General features: G+C 38.6%; 1 protein-coding gene across 6 annotated transcripts in view; it reads right to left on the bottom strand.

Annotated features, from left to right (window-relative positions):
* itga7 (integrin, alpha 7) overlaps positions 1-26,495 on the bottom strand; it is a 63,308-nt gene that overhangs the window by 18,443 nt on the left and 18,370 nt on the right. For 3 of the 6 annotated variants that reach the window (XM_076981639.1, XM_076981954.1, XM_076981877.1), the window contains exons 2-23: positions 19,240-19,367; positions 18,564-18,643; positions 17,754-18,009; positions 16,977-17,108; positions 14,467-14,674; positions 14,038-14,231; positions 13,689-13,777; positions 10,525-10,652; positions 9,349-9,444; positions 8,513-8,574; positions 8,236-8,405; positions 7,969-8,118; positions 7,412-7,527; positions 7,055-7,238; positions 6,584-6,658; positions 6,121-6,200; positions 5,386-5,463; positions 4,908-5,010; positions 4,585-4,788; positions 3,112-3,234; positions 2,534-2,647; positions 2,309-2,407 (exon numbers count right to left, since the gene is read on the bottom strand). In XM_076981639.1, the coding sequence (XP_076837754.1) occupies positions 2,309-2,407; positions 2,534-2,647; positions 3,112-3,234; positions 4,585-4,788; positions 4,908-5,010; positions 5,386-5,463; positions 6,121-6,200; positions 6,584-6,658; positions 7,055-7,238; positions 7,412-7,527; positions 7,969-8,118; positions 8,236-8,405; positions 8,513-8,574; positions 9,349-9,444; positions 10,525-10,652; positions 13,689-13,777; positions 14,038-14,231; positions 14,467-14,674; positions 16,977-17,108; positions 17,754-18,009; positions 18,564-18,643; positions 19,240-19,367 (2,869 nt within the window). Of the gene's footprint in view, positions 1-2,308; positions 2,408-2,533; positions 2,648-3,111; positions 3,303-4,584; positions 4,789-4,907; positions 5,011-5,385; positions 5,464-6,120; positions 6,201-6,583; positions 6,659-7,054; positions 7,239-7,411; positions 7,528-7,968; positions 8,119-8,235; positions 8,406-8,512; positions 8,575-9,348; positions 9,445-10,524; positions 10,653-13,688; positions 13,778-14,037; positions 14,232-14,466; positions 14,675-16,461; positions 16,567-16,976; positions 17,109-17,753; positions 18,010-18,563; positions 18,644-19,239; positions 19,368-26,495 lie in introns of those variants that run through there. The other 3 variants (XM_076981715.1, XM_076981795.1, XM_076982029.1) reach the window with 3 other exon arrangements.

The following is a 26,495-nucleotide window of genomic DNA, read 5'->3' as shown; positions in this document are numbered from 1 at the left end:
TAAATAAATAAATAAACATAAAAAATTCTGTAATTGGACTGGTAATATTAATGTTTAAAAAAAACCAATCGCCTTTTAAATAATACTAACGAAAGATTTAAAAACAATCATGAAAATTCTTTTAGCTGATTACTCTGGCCAGAGTTTTGAAAAATGGACAAATAAATCTTAAGAGGTGAGCATGGTTCCAGACATTTGGGCCCCTGATGTTTAAAAAGTTTGACTCTGCCCATGATACTATGTAAAGGTTTCTTTGCAATTGTTATATTGGTATTCCCTGCAATTGCTGATAAAAACTGGTAAAAACAGTTGACCCAAGTTTTTTGAAATGTGAAAAACAGAATGCAAACAGAATGCAAAACAACTGAAAACCAAAAACAAATACAATGGTTTTGCTCACAGTGTATGAAACCTGAAAACTGTCCCTCCTTTCATCTTTCCAATACCAACTGATTTTTTGAATCTTTAGATTCAAGCTAGACCTTTTTTTTTCTTTCATTCTCCATTCTTCTGTGGCAGGTCAAGGGTTACCGGTCTCAGGAGACTCTATTCCAGTCGCCTGATTGTGATCGTTAATTAATGGGGACAAGTTTAGGGTTTGGCGGTGCTACGCGTTGGAGAACTTGGACCAGGATGTGGGTATTAATAGGCCGAGCCCTATTTGGACTACTGCTGTGGAAAATGAAGGAATGGTGGGTGTTCTGCACGGTGACTATGTTGCTGTTTTTCTTGCCATTGTTTTGATCTGTTGTTTGTTTTTGCCTCTGTATGCAAACCTAAAAATTGCACTTCATAAAAAGCATTCAAGTAAAATATTCTGTGAACCTTCTTACTTTCCTTTCATTTCTATCTTACTACAGATACCAATTAATTTAGACATTTCTTAAACATCCAAAGTAAAGAATTTGTCACTTTTATTTAAATAGCTGTTTGTACAACAAATGTTGTTACAAAGCAGCTTTACAAATACATGGGTCCAGATCCCTAATGAGCAATCCAGGGGTGACAGTGGACAGAGGACAAAGACTCAAAAGATGTCATTGGAGCTTCTGCATTCAAGTTACAACACTTGCCCCCCCCCCCCCCCCCCCCCACACACACACACACACACACACACACACACAATATTACTTGCAGTTTTTATGCCCCAGTTAAGTCAGTGCTCTAAAGACATACAATACTTGGTTGCCTGGCCACCTTCTAGTCCACCATCTGTCACAAGAGGGAGACACAGAGCTCCTGCTCGATAGTGGTAAGAATTTGATGTGAATAAACTGAGTTGTGAATAAATTATAAGCCAATTATATTACAAATTCTCAATTTTCTCAAATTCTCAAAATTTCTAATTTGGTTACATTACCTAAAAGCGTAGGCCAAATTTTGCCCCCAGTCAGGAATACCTGACAAATGCTTCTGAATATAAAAGTTCCATTCGGTAACATTTGTGAATCTGTCTCATCTGAAGTTTGATATTTATTGAAGGAGTACTGAAAAAAGTTTTCACATATGCAAAGCATCTCAAAACCTACATACATATACACACATATACAAGTACATTTAGACACATTTGACAATATTGTGTTTACTTCATCAAAAAACACGCGTGATATCACTGAATATACTGTAACACCTGGTTCACAAAGACTGGGTGCATCTTGCTTCACTGAGCAGTGAGAAAGTTTACTATATATTTTATATATATGTTCTCTGCTATTTACGGTTCGATCTGTAGCATTAATGAATTTTAATAGAGTGAAAAAAAAGAAAAGTCCTAACAAAATCAATAGGATTTTGAAGCTTGGGTCAATAGTGTTATAGTTTAAAGAGCTGTATGGATAGCTAAGTCCGATGTGTGTGTTTTGTGTTTTAAACAGAGAGTGAGTACACTTTACCTGTGTGTGTGTGTGTGTGTGTGTGTGTGTGTGTGTGTGTGTGTGTGTGTGTGTGTGTGTGTGTGTGTGTATGTGTGTGTGTGTGTGTGTTGAGACAGAGTGAGTACACTTTACCTGTGTGTGTGTGTGTGTGTGTGTTGAGACAGAGAGTGAGTACACTTTACCTGTGTGTGTGTGTGTGTTGAGACAGAGTGAGTACACTTTACCTGTGTGTGTGTGTGTGTGTGTGTGTGTGTTGAGACAGAGTGAGTACACTTTACCTGTGTGTGTGTGTGTGTGTGTGTTGAGACAGAGTGAGTACACTTTACCTGTGTGTGTGTGTGTGTGTGTGTGTGTGTGTGTGTGTGTGTGTGTGTGTGTGTGTGTGTGTGTGTGTGTGTGTGTGTGTGTGTGGAGACAGAGTGAGTACACTTTACCTGTGCAGCAGCATCTCTCAGCACCAGATGTTTAAGACTTGACTTTACTGTGATGTTGGCTCTGACCAGCAGCTCCAGCACACTAACGGAGGAGAACTCCTAAGAGAAAGAGAGAGAGAGAGAGAGAGAGAGAAACAAATGGGTGGTGTCTGTGACTATTCAGAGATGTAGTGAAATGTCTAACTTCTATTAGGCAAAGAGAAGTAAAAAAATGCAGAATTTTACCTCTAAAAAAGTACTGTTCCACAAGTGACCTTTGACCTTAAATACAGTTGTCCCTGAGAAGCTGTGCAGTGGACACTGGAACAGTACACAACGTGCGGAGCCCAGCAAGCAGTCCTGTAAGAAAGTGCACCATTGCAAATGAAGATTTTCCAGTGGAATTCACCCTTGATGAACAGTTTTAGCCCTGTGACTGAAGTGGCTGCTCAAGAATCACATAAATTTACAAATGACAATGAACCAGTTTTTAAAGGCTTCACATGGGCACCCAGGTACCATTAATAAACCAATTTTTTTTCCAAATTGCTGAGAGAAATTAATGACCCAACACCACCATTGACAATGTTACACTAAGAATGGTAATTCCAGAGGTCATGAAGTAAAACTGTAAATAAGTGGAGTGCAATTAATTCATAATGGGACTATATGAGATAAACATTAAATAAACAAATACCTTCTTAACCTAAACTTTGTGGTAATAAACAATGATGAATTCTTATTCTCAAAGTAAATCATTAATTCAGATACACAGTTGTGCACATCGAATTTTGTTATTGTTCTAGGACTTCGCTGATTCTTACTAGTTTCAGAGATTTCCTTTTGTCAGACGCAGCCACTGCGGGAGTAATGTCATCCACTGCCTTGCCTTTCGGGGTGGATTTTCCTTCCTCCTCAGGATGTGAGCGGGTCTTTCTCCTGGCCTCCTCACAAGAAACACATCACTTCATCTGGCTCCATTCATGCTTGTTTACATGTTGATTGATTTTGGACCCTTCGTAATGGTATATGATCTCTTAAAATAATTGCACACATTTGACACTGCCAAAAATCTTGCTATAAAATTAGAGTAATTAAATGGACAGTGACATAACATTAGTTAATAATAGGCTATTTCATTTTTCTGCCATCTCTATTATACCTACAGCAGCCTATAAGAGAAAAGCATCTATTACATATAATTTTCCTTGAAGAGGCCTCATTAATTAGGAACATTTATAATCATTCCTGCAGTGCTGCAGATAATTATGCAAATTATCCTCTTCCTATACCTGTCAATAAGTCAATATTATGAATAATTATAAAGTTTGATGCAGATCATGTTAAGGTTAATAATTCTTTAATGCAGGACCCTCCTGTCTAAGAAAACTAACCTAACAGATTCACAGAATACAGCTGTATAACAAGCACTGTGTGTTATGTTGGTAAACGAGGTCTTTGTAATCATTGAAAGGTACTACAGTAACAATTTGGTGGCTTTGTCAAATAGAAAAAAATCAGTAAGCGTCCTGCAAATATGCATGTCTTCTTATGTGTGATACATATAAATACGAGTGCCAGGCCTTTTCAAATTTTTTGGTATTTTTTGTTGTTTGTTTTTGGTTTTTTGGTGATGTCATTTAATTCACACATCATATAAAATAAGGTCTGTTATCCTAGCTCTGTCAATATAGTGTCTGTGATCCTGGGACTGTATCTTGAGAAGGATCATGAAGAGTCCTTTAGATGTAGCTGTATAATCCAGAATAGAAACAGAAATACTTAGAACTGCCCTGTTGTGCCCAGGCTCCAAATATGTCACAAAAAGGCATTTTTTCATAGAAAAAATGGCTTGCACTTTACATTAGTATCCTTCACATTTACAGCATTCAGAAGACCTCAAAATTAATGCTCTATTTGTTGGTGTTAGTATTATTATTTAGAGTTATCTGGCAACATTTAACTTCAGTTAAGCTCTATGTACAAACAACACAAACTTGTTTTGTAGAGGCCTGCATTTTTTCACTGGTGTTTTCAAAGCATGATACTCTGCTCACTGAATGCTGCTGGTGTATCAGGGTATAACGTTCATGATATACTGAACATATAATGAACATGATGCGGACATAAGGAAATGTCACAAAGTGTAGGGTAAGGCAGCCATGATTCCTGAATTCCATAGTTTTTGCATCAATAACCTCTTTTTACTATACCATTTATATAAATTTACAAGGCAAAAGTGTGAAATTTACAGTGAAGCACTGTCAAGTGTATTTACTGTGGTTTAGACTCTTTACCTTGAGAAGTGCTGCATTTAGCTCGCTGGGGCGGAGACCACGTGGATTAAGAGCTGAAAGATGGGTGCAGTGGCTGTGTGGCTGACCCTCGACGTGCAAGCTCGAAGGATACAGCAGCCATTTCCCATTTGCCAACTCATGAGGCCACATGATGTTCAGGAAGGCGGAGCCAAGAGTATGAGTAGAATGCCCAGTGTTAGAGACCTGAATAGAAACAATAGGTTAAAAAAGAGTTCTTGTTTGAATAGTATATTTAAATGAGAGGCAAGATTGATGCCGTGCCATTGATCTTCATTCTCTACAATTATGTACTATGATCTTACCGTGAATTCATACTGAACTTCACTACCCACGTCATCTACAGTCTTCATAGCACTCTCTCCTATCACTGTGCCACTGAAGAACAACTGATGAGGCTGGGCCAGCCTGAAGATCACAATGTGAAAATAATTAGCATACTGGAATGCGAGTACCATGGCAACATCTAAAGTCTTTTTTTTAAGTCTAATTGTGGAATTTGGGAAACGGTAGGTCTCTGAAATGTTCAATTTTGGAATTTCAGAACAGACATAAATATTTTTTTATGTTGGGCAAAGAAACCATAATGTCTAAAGATTTGTACTTGGTCATGTTTCAATTGAATGATTCAATTATATTTATGTAGGGATTTGTACAGTAGACATTGTCATGTAAACTGTATGATTAGGATTAAACTTTTTTATAGATACATTCAATATTATTTTGATTACAGATTACTAAATTAATAAAGGTAAATTGGAATATAAAATATCATGCACTTACCCACTAATTGCCAGAGGAAGCTCAATCACCACTCTTGCAAAAGCCGTGACTGTGGTCAAACCAGGCTGCTCACTTATTCTGTGTGAACCATGCAAACATTTATTTGAAAAAGGATGGCCTGCAATCCCAACATAATAATTTTGTTGTAAAATTATGATTTCATAATAGTGATGTTGATACTTGATGTTGAGTGACTACTGGTCTTTTCTCCCCAACAATTCATGTGAACATTGTGGACATCAAAATGGATCTCAGCTTTGTTTTTGTAGGTTACTATGAAATTTCCATGTTGCTTCAGTTTTTTTAAGATAAGATTTTATTTGGTCCATTTCTTCAGTATGACAATACTTTTTCTACCCATAACAATTATCTTAAGTAATGTATCAAAGCCAAGAAGGATGGTTTGGAAATTGGCTTGCAACATTTTCTCTGTGGATGTCCAGTTTAACTAATGCTGATTGTATAAGGTCTCAAACTTTGGTACTACTAGCAGTAGACAACACAAAGGTAGCTCCTTAGATGACACTAATAATTTTTGCAGTTAATCTGTTGTAATGTAATATGGTTTTGTAAACTTAATCAACAGTTTCTCACCTGCATGTAATTAAATCACTTATAAACAATATTAAGTTCTAATAGTTTAACAAATTCACTAACAAACTCATTAACTTTGAAAAAGGACTTGAAATGAAATATAAGCCAAAGTTTTTGAAAGACAAAGAGAAAAAAACTTACGTTGACATCAAGAGGTCTGCTGATAAAGAAGTAGTTTCAATTGTGATCGCCGAAGTGCTTAAAATAATGTAGAAAGTCAGCTAAGAGATAAAAAGAAATATAAGCTAAAGAAAAGTTAAACAACATACGGTCTACTATAAAGGTCTAATCTTGCATCCTGTTCTTAATGCTGTAAACTTGCACTGAAAAAAATAAAGCATTGGCTCAATGTAATAAAATTGAATTAATCAATCACATTAATTTTTTTTCATTGACTCAATCCAAAAAACTAAATTCATGACTAAATGAATTTAGTTTTTTGGATTGATTCAATGAAAAAAAATTTGTGTGATTGATTAATTCAATTTTATTACATTGAGCCAATGCTTTATTTTTTTCAGTGTGGGTATCTAAGATTCAGCAACCTTACATCTTAATCTGTCAAAATAACATACAGGTTTGTGAGATGGATATGTTACTATACCACAGTGTCTCTTTTGACAGGGTTCCCCAGCTCACAGTCTGCCTGAGAGCCATTTTGATTGGCTTGACACACAACCTGAAATAAATTATAAACAAAATGACAATGACAAAGTACACATCTTATTTTTCTTTGTAAAAAGGTAGATCATCATTCATTCAGTGTCCTTGGGATAATTTCACATTAGATAGACAACATAAGTCTATTTCAACATAAAATATATCACAATCATTTCGCATTTAAAATATACTGATGAAAGCAGGAATGTAGGCAAGTCAAGGAACTTCAAAGTGTGCAATGTATAGGTTTTGACTGATGAGTCTCAGCCCACTTCAAGCATACATCAGAGTAAGGAATGCCTATACTATTGTTTGCTGAGATTGGCTATAGAGTACCTACAATTCACTGTTATTTCTGAAATCTTACTATTGTCCAGAGTGTCTCAGAATTACTCAGTATCCTCCACAACGTTACCTGCTGTCCTCTGAAGCCAGAGTAGGACAAGGTGTTGGGCAGAGTAATTAGCAACTGAGCAGCATGGGCGTCGTCACCATCCTCTTGTGGGTTCTCAGGGTCAGATGGCATGTTAGTGACTGTGACCTCCAGCACAATTGATTTTTGATCTGACAGTGAGAAAACTGGCACACCATCTTCATCTCTGTGTAGACAGTTCAGTCATAGGCAATGCAAAGTAGTTGTGAGAAAGCCTTAATGAGCCCTCTTATCCAAAAATGGGGATACGCAGTATAAATACAATGAGCAAATGCACAGAATAAGGAAAAACTATTGAGACATCTAAGGATGGTCAGATTAGGAGAGAGAGAGACTTACAGTGGCAAAGGGGTAAAGGGCCCCGAAATCGGGGCTCTTGTGCCAAACTGGTAGCTAAGCTTCAGGTTGCTCTGGCAAATCTTATCATCACCACAACCTTCTCTAAGGAAATTCACCTAGGGAAAAACAAGAGAGGCAAAAACACCAATGTTAAAGATGCTGTAAGATTTAGATTTTAGAAACACTTTGGCTGCACTATCCTGATACATCTTGAATTTAGGGTGTGGGATTTGATAACGTGAACTCTTTGGCCAAGTGTGTCAAAAGTTAGCAAAAGCTACAAAAATGTTATCGCAGATTTAACCAAAAAAGAAAAAAACATAAGAGTAAAATAAACACTTTCAAATATAAAAAGCAATGCTACGGCACCAATAGCTTAACTTAAAATGTGATCTTGGAACAAAAAGTGATCCATTTCCAATTGCTGCAAAAGTTATTTTTATATATAGCAATACACTTAATTAGTTTGCAGACCAAGAATTTTCCCAATATCTAATCCTATTCAAAATATACATTTTTACGTTTTCCCCTTAGAATGTCAGGACATGATTCCATACCTCAGTAAAAAACGTGTTTGAGGGGCTAATGCCCAGTACAGGACTCAGCTGACCCAGGTGTTTATCACTGACGTGGCTGTGATGTTGGGTCTTCTTTATTGTGTGTGTGATTGCAAGTGAAATGGGACGCAGCTTATCCCTAATGTTCTCCTGCAAGTGAAGAGTTAAAATATGAAGAAACATCAATGAAAACCTTACAGTGAAGATGGGAAAACTTGATATAGGATAATGAGGATTTTACATCTGGGTTTCTCTGTGGCTTCATACCTGTACCGCAAAGGTGGATGTTTGGCAGGCCGGATGCTTTTGACCCTTTAGTTCTACCTCTTCAGAATGAACATACTCTGCCTCAGATGCGGTCCGTCCAAAGAAGTGCACTCTGTGGGGTAGGCCCAACTTCCTGCGCTCGGTGTCTGCTTCAAAATGTACATTCAGTGCTGAACAAAAAGTCAGAGGGAAAAAAATGTGCAAAATATTGTGTTAAAAAAACAAGGAAAGAGAGAAAACATTACAACATTTCTGTATATCAGGATTTGAAACTTACTGATATGTGGTGAGTAGGAGTCTGGGTGAGCTGTGTAGGTGTAGCAAGCCTTGATCTCCACACTAGCAGAAAACATGCACATGTACATAATAACGGGAAGCCCAGAAATCATACTGTGACCTCCTAAGATGATCACTGAGTAGATACCCATCACTAATACATGAATGAATAAATAAACGAGCAAAACATAAATAAATGAATAAATAAGTAAATAAACCTCTAGACAAGTGCAACAAGCAAATATGATCACACACAATGTCACGGCTTGTCCCTCCCCCACCTGTCAATCATATCTTGTTTCCCTGTTATTTGTGCTTGTGTTTACATTTTCCATGTGGTTGTCTCCTCCTGTTTTTTTCTAACCATGTCACTTGTCATCGTTTTCAGCTGTTTATAGTTCTGGGTATATGATTTATTTGGTATTTTGCTGCTGACTATTGATCTACGTAAGTCCTGAGTGTTTCTTGTTATTTCTCGATTGCTGTGTCTTCCGTGTATTTCTTACTTTCAATTGCATATGTTCTAGCTCTGTGTGGTATCTTTTGCTTTTACTAAGTCCTCGTTTACATACTGGTAATCTTTCTGTTTCTGATTGCTCTGCTGATATGACTGTGGAATGTAATTACAACTCTGATTATGTATTTGCTCTCAGTTAACCTCACTGTACTCCACCCTCAATAAACTCCGCTGTACTCCAATTAATTAAAACAAATAAAAAATGTAGAAGAATAACACATTAAGAATTTAAATAAGAATTATTGTACTGTGTAGTATGATGTAAAGAAAAGATATAACATCTGACCTTTAAACTGTAAAGAAGATTCATTTAAACATACCACATGCTTCCCTCCCCCTTGCAGTTGTGCAATGCCAAATCAATATGCTGAGGTTCCATTGAAATGTCCCGGATGACATGGACCACTGGACGTGATCTGGAAATCACACAGTAAAAGGATTAGGTCATCAGCCAAGAGAAAAATTACCACCAATCTTCAATATCACTGATTGTGATAACTGGGCATTAAATCTGTTTTCCAAACGTTTTGAATTTGTACAATTGCTTGCCACACCATACTTGTAGCTTTGCGATACAATCATAAGCCCATCAGATACCTACAGGAAGCTTGCTGATTAATAACAGCCATGCTTTTGGAATGACCAAGTCATCCATAGGTACCCTCCTATCAGGTATTCCACAGAAGAATTATGCCAAATTTTGACGTGGTCACATTAGCAGTTGTTACCAAACAGTTATAGCATTCCCTATTGCTGTCAATACCACAATTTGGTAGCCAACCTCAGTCATTTAATGCATAAATATATCTATATTGGCGTCAATGCACAGGATTTTTTAGATTTGGTCTCACTTCTTTGGTGGCAGGGTAAGTATCAACTACTGTTCCCATATTGTGGGTGAATGGTTCTGGAAATGAGAAATTCTTTCAGTATCATTTGTATGACTTATGTTTGACCTTCTGGCTCAAATTTGAATGAAAGAAATTTGTAGGTTTATGAAAACTAGCTCATGTGAGGCAAAACGTTTAGGTGAGGCAAATTTAATTGAGGCTCTTTTGCAGCTTTTTTGTTTTATTTTGGCTTAATAATCATATTAGGTCATATAATGTAGATTTGGGCTAAATGTAAAAAGTATCTCCTTCAAGTTGATTGGGTTCTACCTCTTACACCTTATTATCACCACAACTTTTACAAGATTTATGTCTCTAATCTTACAGTTTGGTCTGCATAAGGAAAAATAATAAAATGAGAGAAACAGCTGCATCACAGTCCACTGCTTTACCCACTATATACCCACTGTATATTAATAATGAATATGTTTATAATACGTTTGTTTTAAATAGTTTTTTTTAAATATATTTTATATATTTATTCACAACACTCTTTCAGAGTTTACCATCATTCAAGTTTAGGTCACAATTCAAAAGATAAGAAACTTGAAACAGATAATAGTTTGTCAGAGAGGGAACAGTTTAAAACTAGTAGATATTATTTACCTGTAAATAACCACCTGGTCACTGAGGGACCCCACAGCTAGATCAGGGTAAAGGTTTCCATCAATATCTAGACCTCCTGATATGGAATAGCCAAATCGTGACACACCTGCATTTAAACCGTCAAGAACCTATGGAGCAACAACAGTACATGGACAGGTGAGTTACAATACATAAGGTGTATGTTACATTTTTTTTCATGTACCATTATTTTCCCATTTACTTCATTTACATGGTTTCAAACCTTACTTATTGGCTAAAATGTAAAGCATGTGACATTTTTTTCAGTTATGACTGAACATATGCATTTTTCTTATGGATTCAGATAGGCTTCTGTGAATTATAATTGCAGCTAACTTTACATATTTATTTATTGTTGCTTCATTCTCAAGTTTTCATTTAAAGTTTCATTTTTCCCTCCCCCCAACTCATGTTATATGTATTGGAAACACTTTTGTGTCCATTCCAGATGTTGGGCCAGATGTCTCACAGATAAACTGTGAGATTAACTGGTTAGACTCGAGATTAATTCAGCACGTATCAGAACTGTCAGGCTTTCTTAGTTCATCCTTTTATTTTGTTTGTGCTGTCAGCCAGCAGTTAGTAGCACAGTTATTATAAAGCTACCACACACTTTGTTAGATGTATTTTTAGAAACACCCTGTATGTGTGCAGGTAGAGACTATAACACCTGCATGGCTAGACATAATTTTGGCCACCCACCATCTTCATCAATGGTCATTTTCTGACCAGAGGACTGCTTTTAACCCAATAGCTAAATTATTGACAGTGGTCTGCTACCCAAACAACATCTGGACAGCAGTGATCCTAAGGTCAGAAACTAACCAGTGATGTACAGGGTAGAGGGTGTCCAAAAGTCTGCATGGCAATAGATGAGGTCTCTAACTTTTTATCTAAATGCATCTATAATGCATCTATAGCTGAATTCATGAAATACCCCATGAATATAGGTGTGATGTAGGTGTAAGTAAGTGTTTTAGTTAAATGGGTGATGGGTGTAAATATTTGGTTGGAGGAAGAACAGCAAGCAATACTAATATTTGCATTTTTTGAGGAAAAAAACAGTAAAATAAAACCAAAGAAGCTTGTTAAGTCATAGCAATGGAAGTCTTAAATTTGACACTTTTTTTCTCTTTTTCATAATATATTATTTAAATGTGCATCACTCTACCCAGTGACTGTGGCTCGTTATAGTAAACAGAAGAGTAATGGTAGAAACATTCAAACCAAAACTATACATTGACTTCATGACTGTACATTAGTCATTCATAAAAATATTGGCTCTCTTGCAGATTTTCCCAATATTGCACCATTTTGTTCTGTAAAATTGTTTAAATATATACTATATTCTTTACATGTGCTGAGCAACAATAAGCTGAATGCTGGAACAATATTGTTGGTAGACCTTAGAAATGGTAAAAGATATTTGGATTTCAAGCAGAGCAATACAGAAATAAGCTCAAAGATATAACTCAGCCTTTGTGTTGTGTCTGTATGGAGAAACAAAGAAGAGGAAAGAATTAGCTGAGGATCACAAGTACAGTGAGAGGTACTTATACAGTGAGAGGTACTTATCAAGCAGCATTAGTTCTCTGATTACTGCACAGTAACAATAGAAGTCATTTGCTGGTGTTATCCCATTGGGCTTCTTGCCAAAGTCACCAACTAGTATTATTGCAGCAGAGGTCTGTGTTCCCTTTGCTGTAAGGTGACTCATTATATAATCTGATAGCAGTGAGTAAGAGTGAACTTGCACAGTAAATCACAGTACCGGTACATTGTGAGGTATTGTCAATTTGTTAAGTGTCCGTCACACAACTACAGCCTCGGGACGATCCAGCTTGATTCCTATGACCTTGATTCTTGATTATTCATTTATTTTTAGTTTTTTTGCAGCACTAGCTGTAATGCTCTTGCTTCAACACCCAAAAGCATAGAACAGGACTGGCAACTACAGATTTGCAGAAAGCCCACAACAGACACACACAACAGACACACACAACAGACACTGAATGACCCCAATTTCCTCAAGAAACAGAGGTGACTCCAGCCCTTCCTATTTACAGCATCCATCTCGGCAGGCCATTGCAGTCTAAAATTTAAGTGCACCCCCAGAAATTTGTAAAACATCACTTCAACATCCACATCATCAATGATGGGCTTGTGAACTGAGGTCTACCACGAACTCTCTGGTGTTGTTGATGTTAATCTGCAGCTGGGTAATTTTACAATTCTCAACAAAGTTCATCCACCTTCTGTCCACCTTTGATAAACTCCACAATAACGATATTACTTCTGCCGTTTTTGGAGTTTTTCTTTCAGGCAAAGCTTTTAAGAGACAAATAAACGAAATTAGAATATAGCTACCTATTTATCACGTGTGTGTGTGTGTGTGCGTGTATATACAGAGCCGGAGTGGCTAATCGGGAGATTCGGGAGGATTCCCGATGGGCCGGCTCATGTCAATCTCTAATTTGGGCCGATTGGGAGGGGAAAATAATTTTGGGCCGGATTTGGGCATGAAACTCCCGGGCTGAAAAAGTGTCCCACTCCGGCCCTGTGTATATATATATATATATATATATATATATATATATATATATATATATATATATATATATATATATATATATATATATATATTAGTGCTGTCAATTCCAGGTGCCGCGATTAAAAGTCCTCACCAGGATTTTGCTCAAGCTTTCTAGATTTTCTAATTAGCATTCCAGGTAAAATTAGTGGAATCAACACAATCCAGGAAGCCTGAGCAAAATCCTGGTGAGGACTTTTAGTCGTGGCACCTGGAATTGACAGCACTAATATATATATATATATATATATATATATATATATATATATATATATATATATATATATATATATATATATATATATATATATATATAGGTAAAACACATATGACATAGATGTTTTGCATGGGACAAAATTAATAATTTTAATGAATATACTAAGTTCTGAGTCATCAATAAAAAGCACTGTAATATTGAAAAATGAATTTTAGTGCAATTCAAATGAATCGGAAAAATAACTGCAAGTGTTCCAATATTTCCAGCCATTATCAAAGTTGATCTACTGTTTTGACTTCTGTCCCAATATTGATGGAGAGCACTGTAGAGATCACCAACTTGAGAGGGCTTGGTGTTTATGCCAGTAGCTGAGCCTCTAAAAATAAATACTTTGCCAGCTCCGTCAAATGGCGCCCCAATAGCAACATCTGTTTAAAATACATACAACAGACAGTTAGCAGGACAACACTTTAATTATATTAATTTTATTTAATTATATATATATATATATATATATATATATATATATATATATATATATATATATATATATATATATATATATATATATATATATATATAATTAAATTAATATTAATTATATATATATATAGATTATATATATATAAATTCTGCACATACTGAAATACTTCACATATCAGCAAAACATACATTATGATGACCTTACCTCCATAACCATCTTGATCCAAATCTCCAATACTGCTCACTGTCATACCAAACATAGAGTCATAGGTGCCATTGAGCCGGATGGGACGAGCCTTCTCCCAGTGGCTGGCTGGGTTTAAAAAGACATACACGGCACCTCCAATCTCGGCTTTACGATCAAAAAAGTTTGGTGCACCCACTATTAGGTCGGTCCAACTGTGGGACACAGTGAAAGGGTAGTATATTAAGCATAAAACATAACAATACATAACAATATATATATATATGTTTACAATCTAGAGCAATTTTTGAAATAATATTTTGTTTTATTGTTGTATATAGGAAATTACCAATAGCTGATGTGAATTTGGTGATTAGCTTAATTTTAAGGTACAGTTATATAATCACCATTATTAACATGATAATGTAATCATCATTTAGAACATCTCACCCATCGTGATTAAGGTCAGCAGTGGTCACTGAGTAACCAAAGGAGGAAGCCAGTTCTTCCCCCCATAATATATGTTCTGGTACGAGCCGATAAATGTTGTCTTTCTTCAGCAAAACTACAGCTCCAGTGTGATTTGCTCTTGGTGCCCCAGCTACAAATGTCAGTTCCCCCCTATTCATTATTCCTTTTGCTGAATCAACAGAAAAGCCTGTTCCAGAATTAGGAGGGGTAAAAGGGAAGTGGAGTTCACAAGATTAGTGTTGGCGTAACCTGTCATTTTCATCTGTTAGTGGTAAAATAAGTCTTATGATTGGGCACTGATTTTATGTGAATTGTATGTAATGATTGTGCATGACCATGTAATCTTTATTTTCTAAGGTGGCAGGTGTCATGTAGGGACTAACATCCTATGTTCTCACAAAATATATACATTTAAACTATAGAAATTTAAACTAAATGAAAACTTAAATACAAATATACTTTTTAAGTTTTGTTGGAAGTGGGGTTGTGTATTGATGTAATGGTGTATGGGGTTAACAAAAACAAAATGACTGAACATGCAGTAGTTAGTATGACACAAAGACAGGGAAGCTTTTGTTAGTTCAGGGTTCATCATGCAGCTGTGAGACAACAGAAGCTCAGACAGTCAGAAATATTTTAGTTAGAGGCTACTGAGGAATAACTTGTTCACTATCAATAAATAATTTATGTGTGTGACAGTATAGTATTTACTCACCACTCAGTTTATTAACCACATGTATTATAATACATACTATATGGACAGTTTCTAAACAAAGGACCACTGAAGACTGGGTGGCTGAACACTCTTAACCCAGAAGTGAAAAACTCCTAGCAACAGTCCTGAACTTATTACGCTCATTGCAGTGTAACACCTGCTGCGATGACATTACTGTGTCAGTCAATATCAGTTTCTGACCACAGGACCAATGGCTGGATATTTTTAGGTAGCACTCTCAGTCTAGCAGTTACTGGTCAGCAGCAGCAGTGTTGTTTGTGAAGGGTGGCTGACAACCTGTGAATAGCTGGCAAATGATGGGCTATAGTCTATAACTGTACATATGTAATATACATAATAAAGTGAACATTAACTCCAATAAAATTCCCAATGAATTGTTTGGAGACAAAAACTTCACTGGTATACATTGGTTTGTACTCATTTAGTGCACTTAGTGTAGTATTAGCTAAAGATGTCCATGCAAAATGTTGGACCGCCTAATTGCGAGCATATTAAAAAATAAATTATATTAATATACTAGAAACAAAATATGGTAGTATATGAGATTATTTTATTTTATTTTATTTTTAAATTATTAATATTTTTCCTTTACTTCCATTGATCTATGGAATCAGTAGCTATTTGATTGGAGAAACTATGAAAACTGGAAATATTACTATATGTTTAAAGAAAGATTGATTGTGGATGCAAATAACTCAATTGGCTACCTTATTCCATGTCCTGTATGGTCCCTTAATGTTAAGTTTAATGTTCAGTGTTATCAGAACATCATTTTAAAACTACCAGGAAATAGACAGTTTCATTCAGTAACACACATGCAAAGCACAGCCTACACTCTGATGTCTGATGCTAAACACTACAGATAGTATGCAGTTCCTTAACTTCCCCAGTTTAGAGAGACATTCCTTCTAAATATAACCATGAACAATTACATAAGGATTTCTGTATCATATTTTATATATGTTTGTATATGTATATATGTATTTACTTCATCAACATGCAATGACTCCTAAAAAGTGTTTGGCTTCATGTTAAGCATATATTATATTACCACTTGAAGTATTAGTTGTCTCTCTGTGAAGGAGAAGTTAGACTATAAAAATGTTACTAATTTTACACAGACTCCAGAAGAACAACCATCAGATGAACATTCAAGTTTACAGACTGACAAGAGAGTACCACAGCAAAAATGGAATGCACGTGTCTTATTTAAAGAATGCTCTCTCTTGCCTACAAACCTAGGTAGCTATTCTGAGCTACGTCCTCAAACATGGAGTGGCTGGATGGCTCCAAAGTTTTGTACACCAGTGCATCCTCAATGGGACTGGCCATGAACAAGAGGCCTGGAGCCCACGGATAGGAGAGGGAGTGGTTGTGGGGAGGCATGGTGACAGAAAGAAAAAGGAAAAAGGGGCATGTGTGAGAAAACTGTGCTCTCAAAATGATTTGGATTGCTTAGGAACAAGGAAGTGTTCCCGGCAACCACCAGTGCTAGCCAAAAGGACAACATGACACCACTGCAGACTGAACCCTCCGCTGATATTTGTTGAGAAAAAAAAAACGGTCCAATAAAAACAGAATAAATATCATTTATCACAGTAAGACTATAGCAAATTTGAAAGAATTGAGCTTGTAATGCCTCTGTAATGAATGAGTGGTTTTAAGTAATGGCGGTACATGGGGTTCAGTTTGTGGTTCTTGTAGTCCTTTCCCTGCGCCCTTTACAAATGAGTGGGGCTCAGGTGGGTCGTACCCAGGTAGCTGTGGTATGGCACAGGAATCAACGTGGCATTTAGTTGTTTTTCATCGGCAACCTCATAAGGTCCATCGTCATAGAAACCCAAGTCCAAAAGGGTCTGGTTGAGTAGCTGTACTCGCATCTCTCCTGGGATAAAATGAGGTGAGGACCACAGACAAGAAACATGTATACAGAGACAAGCATACCACCCACACACAAACACAGAGGCAGAAATACACCTGTATACACTGACAAGCATCTCCTCACAGCACACACACAAATACTCACACACAGACACAGACAGACACACACACACAAATACACTTGTATACATGTATAAATGTATACGTGTACACAAATTTTTAAATGTCCAGAAGCACACAATAACATAAGACACATGACAAACTTCATTGTGATTCACTCTCCTCATACTCCTTATTCCCTTTTGCACACACACACAAACACACACATATATATATCAGCCCATTCCCTTCTTCTCTTCAACTTAGTGTGCTTTTGCTCTACTACTATGTCAAGCCATCACAACCTTGACAAATGTTTTCCCTTTTAAGTAAGTGGGACTTTTAAGTAATGTTTTTGTTTGTTTGATACTATTATCAAAATCTAATTATTTACCCAAATCAGAAATTTCCCTATTTATTTTCCCTATTTAGTGAATAACATCAGTCTGAATGGAGAAAAAATACCTTTACGCTTGGCATGTGAAAACCTACAGAGGAAAACATTTCTTACAGGAAAACAGTATGATTTAGATTTGAAAATCTGCTATACCTTTCCAATTGTATGTTCCTGGAGCTCCAAACAGGATATAGTTGTTGTCAGGTGTGAAACTGGCAGCCAGGCCCTGCTGACAGAAGCCAAACTGCTCATGGCCTTGTGGCCTTCCTTCGCAAAACTTCCACTCTCCTCCATCCAAGTCATCCCTTTCTGTCAAGTCCTCACTCAGCATGTAACAGCGTCCAACTGGATCCCGAGTTTCAGATGGCTGACTGACCCGTTGTCTTAGCTCATATAGGTGGGCACACGTCTGTTGGATCATTCAAAGCTTGATGGTAAGTGATGTGTTAATTATAATTAAACTATGATCTACCCTGACAATATTATTTTATCCTTTTTAGTCATTTTTAGTATGCATGTAATACATAAAGTACTGTACAAACATAATAGACCATTCAAAAAATAAGGTATAAAGTTTACATGTAAAAACTCAATGTATGAGTTTTACTAAAATCTATCAATATATTATGAGATTACTGAAATTACATAGGTTTAGTCACCAAACCTATCCTGATTTTTAACATGTGAAAACATTTCAGGGTGATAACAACTTCAAGACAATAAAACAGAACTAAAACCTATACAGAATTGCCATAACAAATAAATTAAGTTGTGTGGGATCACTTCGATGAGGACAAAATCTAAAAATATGTCAAAATATGTCATTTAGAATAATTTACCATGGGACCATTGTGTTGCCTAAGAATTTTGCACACTACTATAGATGTTAAACCAAAAACTGTATGGAATCCATACATAAAGTATGCATCCCATACAGAAAGTATGCACAATGTGCAGACTTACCACCACTTTTCCTCCGATCCCCTGGCTCTTCACTGTAACACCTAGCCACTGGTTGTCTTTGCTCTCCCTGTCCAGCCTCACTACAGAAACCAACATGGCTAACATATTACCATTTTTAATATATCTCACTGTCTCAGTTATAAGTACCACAGCTAAGGCAGTAAACACTGCTTATAAGCACTAGTGGAAGAAATGCATGTATGGAGAATTAAAATCATGCATTCAAATCATGCATAATGCATGATTTGTAAGAGCTACTGAGCATGCAGGTGTATGAACATAATACATGGCTTATTTTAATCCTGGAATTGTGTTTCATCAGATTAACAATAAAGATACATGAGAAATTAAACTTTGAATTTTCTTATCATGGTAAGTATCCCAACATGATGTGGAAGCACAGGAGACATTTTCAGCATAAAGAAAAGTAGACATTTTAATCAGAATATGGAGTTAATGTTGTGGCTTTAGTAAAATGTTTACTAAAACATATATAGAATATGTGGAATAAAAGACTTGGAACAACCATAAGTGGAATAAATATGCTTCAAAAGTGCAAATATGCTCAAAATTCTCCAAATTAGTACTCAATTACATTAGCAGAGCACTTGCACAACGCTACTCCCCGTTCCTGTTCACAGACGCTGTCAGTCATTGTTCTAGCTCTGCCTCTCACCATCTCCATCAATGTCCACTCGCTCACAGTCATATTCCTCTGCTGTAATCGGACAGCGATACAAAGCACCAGGATGACTATTCCGCAGGGTACCAAGGCCTCTGGCACGGGGTGCCCCTACCAGGACCCTAAGGAAACAACACAGAAAGAAGCAAAGAGGGTTCAGGGCTACTTGAGCTCTGGTTCAAGAAGCCTTTTTATAATGCGGACACTTTTCATTATTAGCATTGATAACTTATGAGTCTCTTAAGCACTTTAGATCCTTTAGATTATTTACTTGCATCCATTGTTGACCTTATTAATATAAATTGTACAATAAGCAATTTTGCTATATAACATACTCTCAAAGAATGGTGTAAATATACTAATATTTTATATATAACCATGTATTCAATTATAGAATATTGCACTACATTGTAACACAGACAGGTTACTATGCACTTTCTTTGCACCACAAAAATAGCAATTGAAAAATACACATTTTCACATTTTATGGCTTGACTGTTGATATTTTTAGGTGGTGACACTGTTCCTTGCCCTATTTGGGCTGGCTGGCCCAGGAGGGCTATTTTAAAAGCCCACTGTTGAGTAATATTCTAGCTTCAACTCTTTCAGACATGACATAAACTACATGGCATGGGGAAAAAGGGGGTTGTTAAAGGAAATGTACATTGTGAGTGAGTTGTGTGTCTCATTTGACTCAATGTATAAAATTATTAGCCATTGTTAATTACTATTAAAATGCTACCTGAAATGTTGACCAAGGATGGGCAAAAGGCAAGTGTGAATGAGTGATCTAAAAGCAATATGACCGATATGAGATGACAGTACAAATTCAGACACCCAGTAGAAAACATGCAATGGTGAAATGTAATGGAACATGACAACACAGTTTAATCATGCAATAATGCAACAGTGCTAAAACAAGGAAGAGTGTTGGGAGCAGATTAACTCATGAAGGAATGGAAAGAAACAGGAGAAGGTGACATAGGGAGAGGTGAATAGGACATCGCATGAGACAGACAAAAACAAAACAATCAGAACTACATGGTGCACACGTTATGGGAACCACAGTGCCAGATGACGTGTTTGGCTTTGCTACATGCACAATTGAAAAGCTCCAACTGTTTAGTTCCTCCGTCTTCAAGTTCTACCCTGCTCTGGAATATTCATGGAGATTTGGATGTTTCAGTGAAATTCTTGTTGTTACCACTATCTATTATTAACCTATGAATTATCAGAACTATTTGCAATACAACTTTTCACATTCCAAGTCCTACGAAAACTCCACCTCTCACAGCTTTTAAAACATTTACGTTGAGAATGAAGCACTCCTTCAGTAAATTTGTGAATATTCTTGTACTTATGGATTTGCTAGGGAAGTCATAGCTATTCCTTTACTCATCTATAATTGTTTAACAGATATACTAACTTGTTTATATAATCCATTGGCAATCATTTATATATAATTATTACATCATATATAATGATATAAACACTGCATTAACAACATATCTTTGCATGGTCAGCCATTGCTATTTCAGCACTCAGTTAGGAAACACAAACAGAAAAAAACCTAGACAGTCAGAACATTAAAACCCCATGGAATTAATTTCATGATTAAAGCGTCTAATGTTTATAACATACAGTGTTTTCACCTCCTTCAGAAGCACTTTGCTTGCACAGCTGATTAAAGATCTCTGTCCCAAACATCATGTTCCTCTGGAAACCTTGTGCACTTCACTGAATATTGGGCTACCTGGCTCAAGTCACTCCGTTTCCTCATGGGCAGCATCTCTCTCTCATTTGGCTTTGACAGACCAAGTAACAGCTGCTGTGCAGCTATGTTGTTTCAGCTCCGCCCTGGCTCCTACCAGTGCTAACAGACATAAGGCAATAAAGAAGACAGCTGTGTGATCCTTATGACCTTCCCCCAGTACGCAGCTCACTTAGGTCGTCTCTCTGCTCCTGTTGTACCAGCCAGACCTTTTCTGACTATACAGCTGTTGTTTTTTGCTTCTTTCTTTCTTTTTGTTGTTTCTGCTTCTTGACCAATCAGATTGTTAGGTCAGTACTGTTGTATAAACTGTACAATATTGTTCCTTGTTTGTTGAGTATGGGCGCTAACTATAACTGACCATCTCTGTCAGCCTTCCCTCCCTCCAATGCAACCATATTTGAGTCCATAGCCCATTCCACGGCCCATCTTCTCAGCTTAGTGTTTCCAGGCACTATAAAATTAATTCATTCTATCCAATAAAGGTTTAATCACCTTGATCTATGTCTTTGTATTACAATAAGTGAATGACAACAATAAAGGTTTTTATTAGCTACATAACCATTTATAGCATCAAGTGGTGACACAGAGATTCTGATCTGCTTAGGTAGGTGAGAAAATGATATGTTATTGTCAGAGCTGCCAATGTTCAGTACACAATGCAAACGTTGTCTTAAATCCAGAAGGTCCAATTAGGTGTTAACTTTGAACAGCATCTAAAATTTTCTGACATCGCAGATCAGTACTTCAGATACACATGAGGAGCTTTCATTTCATGCCTGCCCAAAAATGTATGTTAAACGACATATGTTAAATGTCACACTATTATACATTACTGTTTCATGGCAATGCAAAGAGCTGATTGATGCCTGTGAGAGTGGATTGGTGCAAAGACAAGGAGGACCATGTAAATGCAAGTAAAGCAAGGCAAGGTGACACTAACTATATGACAATTTTCGAATTGACATTCGAGAACTATGTATATTTACCATGAAGGTTAATATGTAATTAGATAAATAATACACATAGTTGTAGTGAAAGGGTCATTATGTGGATGGATGAAAACCTCAATGATTTTGTTTACATTATATGTAAATGCAGTACTGATATATTTCCATTCCATGCCTTTAGTGCATTCCTGGTCCATTTATGAGAATGTTAGCCCATTAACCCCATTACTCTAGGCCATTAAGAGCCTTATACATCAACAACAAAACTTTGTAGTCAATAAAGGCAGTCAGTACAAAATGAATAAAAACTGGATAAATATGCTGACTTTCTTGTGTTGGTATTGTTTCTGACCAGGTACACAGATGCTGATACTGTACCAGGTTACTGTTTAGAATGTTTTTTGCAGTTAAGGCTAAATGTAGCATTGCTTTTTCTTATAGAATGATATTCTGTCTCACTTTACACACAAACAACCTTTTCCAGTGCTGCTGCCAGCACACATAAATTACTGCTGTGAGTGGAAGTGCTGATGATGGAAGGGGCTGTGTTCACCTCTCTCTGACACAGAGGACACTAAATAGGAGTCTGAACTGAATTAAGCATGACATCATCTCAGAGAAGATCTTGTCAACCACTGATCTTTTGATTTATCCAGTTGTATTTAGCTTCAGGTTTTAATTTTAGCTAAAAAATATTACAGAATTCCAGACCTCTGTGACCTCATAGCTATCGGCATGGTCCTAAAACAGCTTTAGCACCCAGTTGTGACGGGCAGGGTGAGCAACTAAAAAGGAAGCGATCACACCAAGTCTCAGGGAAATAGGATGGTTTAATAGAAAGTGTGCAAACCAAAAACCCATGCATTGTTCCGAATGAAGGAAATAATAACCAGCAGTCAACTGGTACAAAGACAAGACATATATAGACGAACAAACCACCCTCAGGTGAAACAGATCATGGGTCCCGCCCACCTGAGGGACGAACATCACGTGACCAAAAACAGGACATCTGCCGCTGTAAACGGGGGCGACCGGCAGGGGGCCCCCCCACAACGTGACAGACCCCCCCCCCCCCCCCCCCCCCCCCCACCAAAGCCGCACTCCCCTCCGGATGTGCGGCTTACAGCGGCAGCACACAAAACACAACAAAGGGGCGGGAGGGCGGGGACAAGACAGGGACCCGTTCCCGGCCGTCCTGAGCTGAAACACAAAACACCTAAGCTCCTCGTCATCGGACGCTGACAAGGCAGGGACCCGTTTCCTGCAGTCCTGGAGCTGAAAACATAAAACACACACACACACACGTTAGCTCGCCTCCTGGGCGGGACCCTGGACCGACTGGGCCGTCAACATGATGACAACCACGCCCCGGTCGGTCACAGGGCCCTCGCGCCCTAACCGGCCTTAAGCCGCTTAAGCCCCACCGCTGTGTGCGGACCGGGAGCACATGGCCCAACACACGTCACAGGTGTGGATGTGTGCAGGCCGCCACACTGGGGTGCGGCCACGGCTTCCACCGACACCTCCCGAACCTACCTCTTCGCTCGGAGCTGACCCCTGCCCTTTTCGCTAGGGGTCACCCCAGACTCCTGGGGAGTGAACCCCTCCCGGGGCCCCTCATCTCAAGGTGGACTCCTCCACCCAACCCAGGAGCGCCAGAGACCAGGGCCCTGGCAATGCGCATCAGGGGCACGCTGGTCACCCCCGAGCTCGAAGGGGAGGGTCTCCTCCTGGAGACCCCACTAGGTCCGAGAGTGCCGCAGTCCACCACCAGGAGCGACCTGCAACACATCACACACACACGCACACAGACGACACACAACACATAACGCGCCCTGCCCTGACCTTTGGCCCCCCTTTACTCAGGGGGGAGGGGACCCCTTCTTGGCATGAGGAGACACCCTGCCCATACACCCCAGGCATCCTCTGCCTACATAAAGGGGTACAGGGGCTCCTCCCTGCTCAAGGGTCCCTCCCAAAGGTCAGGTCTCCTGATGGAGTTGCGCCTTCTAAGCCACATGCCGTGGCTCAGGAACCCCATAGCTCCCCCCCAAAAACATATTTAGGGGGGGCCCCTCCGGGGAACAACAAAACAAAAAACACAGTCACAACATATAACATATACGCACCTTGCGATGCCCTCCGTGCCACACCCAGTGGCACGGGACCTCAAATGGACCCCTCCCCACACACAGTGAAGAGGGGCGCAAGAGAGGAATTACATAAAACAAATCACGCTACACGCTAGGACAAAACGAACACGCAAAGACAGAGAATACAAACAAACGGACAGGACCCACCAATGCACGCGCTCTGTAGAGCGTGACGCGCCTACTCCAGCTCTCTCTCTCTCACCATGTTCACCATGGGATCTGCAGATCTTTGGAGAAAGAGAGAGCTATCCACGAGCAGCTTGCACGTCACGCCCACCTCTCGGGCTCGCAGTCGCTCACCCCCGTCACAACGGGATATCGGGTGAGCGAGGCGAAAGGAGCCAAGAGACTCTCGCGTCTAACGTGGTCTAGCGTGCGGCACGCACCGGTGGACCCGTCTACATACACACACGAACACCACCAGTGAAACACACACACCACGGCACACTCACACACTCGCTCACGTCCGCGTCATTATTAAAACAAAACACTACAACGTACACACACACACACACCTATACAGACGATAACGGACAACGGACGAGCGTAATGTGTGGTACCGGTAGTTTCGCTGGGTGAGAGCAGAGTCTACTGGTCCCCAGCTCTAGTCACCGCCGTGTGACTTACGGGTCTTACACAAACAACATTTAAACATGGCGGGACGAGTGGGGACAGACTCAACACACTCTCTCAGACTCTCTCAGACAAAACACGACAAACACACAGCACGTAGACAAACACTTACCACGAGACATGACCACGAACAAAGGAGAAAGTAAAGGAGACTGGCGGCTTCCGAAGGGTGGCTGGTTATTCTGTGACGGGCAGGGTGAGCAACTAAAAAGGAAGCGATCACGCCAAGTCTCAGGGAAATAGGATGGTTTAATAGAAAGTGTGCAAACCAAAAACCCGTGCATTGTTCCGAATGAAGGAAATAATAACCAGCAGTCAACTGGTACAAAGACAAGACATATATAGACAAACAAACCACCCTCAGGTGAAACGGATCACGGGTCCCGCCCACCTGAGGGACGAACATCACGTGACCAAAAACAGGACATCTGCCGCTGTAAACGGGGGCGACTGGCAGGGGGCCCCCCCACAACGTGACACCAGTACTTCTTTTTTTGGGGTTTTAAGGAAGGATGTTTCTGAGGATCCATGTTTTAATATAGTGCTTTCTTTACAGAATCCGTTTAAAAAACTGATGAAGCATTCTGAATATTATACACATTTTGATAAGTTTGACTCATATGAAATGGATTCACCTCATTTGGAATTTAGACTGTTTGGCATACTGCCCCAATGGCATACTGTCCAGCTCTCCTGAGGCAAGTCACCGCACATTTGAAGAGCTCCACAAACAGACTCCAGAACATTTAGCAAAAAAGTTCCACTTCATTGCAGACGTGCAGCCTGGTGATAAATATCAGGGATTCCCCCTGGGAGAGAAACCAGTTTGGGCCTTTGACTCTTCTAGGAAGCAGCTCTGAGTAATTTTATGCTTTTACATTACTAAAAAGGGCTCTGTGTACTACCCCCTGCCTCCCACATCCTTCCTCCATGCTCTAAACCATAGGCACACCACAGTGGTGCTGAAAATCAGAATTTAGACACATGTACAGTGCCGTGGAGAGATAAACAAAACTCTCACAGACCTGTAGTAGACGTAGCATTATGCATTGTTTGAGCTACAATGTGACAAAATATATTTATATCCCAAAAATACTTCAATAACAAATACTTCATATACATATTATACATATTACTTTTCATTGAAACCACAGAATTTGTTAAGGAATTTTATGACAAAAAATTCTTCCACAGACCTCTGGTATCTGGCTATTCAAAATAAAGCTCTATGATGAATCAAGCTACTGATAATCACACAAATACCAATTTGAATTTTCCATTGGTTTAGCTGAGCATTGTTTCCACCCCATGGACAATGCAGCTGCCACATAAATATTCAGAATCTCATACTGTATTTGGTTAAACCTTTGGCAGCAATAACAACCTCAAGTCTTCTTGTTGGAGGTATGGTTTAGTGAAGCCATAAAGGTCTGATTGGTGTAGTGCTGCACTGATGGATGTCTTTCCGTAGGTTTCTTTCACCTCCACACTATTTGCAGCTGATGCCTTTTGTTTGTCAATCATTAGGGAGATTGTTGGTGGCTCCATAGTTCTTCCATTTGAGAAAGATGGAGTTTATCATGCACTTTAAACACACAACACCGTATAGGTGTCTTTGGCATGGTTCACTGAGTGCATGTTGTCGTTGTCGTTGTCACAGACCCTTGTTAGCTTGCCTTCTGTTTCACCTGTCTCTTGTTTGTGTGTATTTAAACCTTTATTTTTTTTCCATCTGTCGGTCAG

The sequence above is a fragment of the Brachyhypopomus gauderio genome, chromosome 1 (genome assembly GCF_052324685.1).
Source record: "Brachyhypopomus gauderio isolate BG-103 chromosome 1, BGAUD_0.2, whole genome shotgun sequence".
NCBI lineage: Eukaryota > Metazoa > Chordata > Actinopteri > Gymnotiformes > Hypopomidae > Brachyhypopomus > Brachyhypopomus gauderio.
Note: the sequence above shows the minus strand (reverse complement) of the source record. Positions and strands in the feature narration are given on the sequence as shown.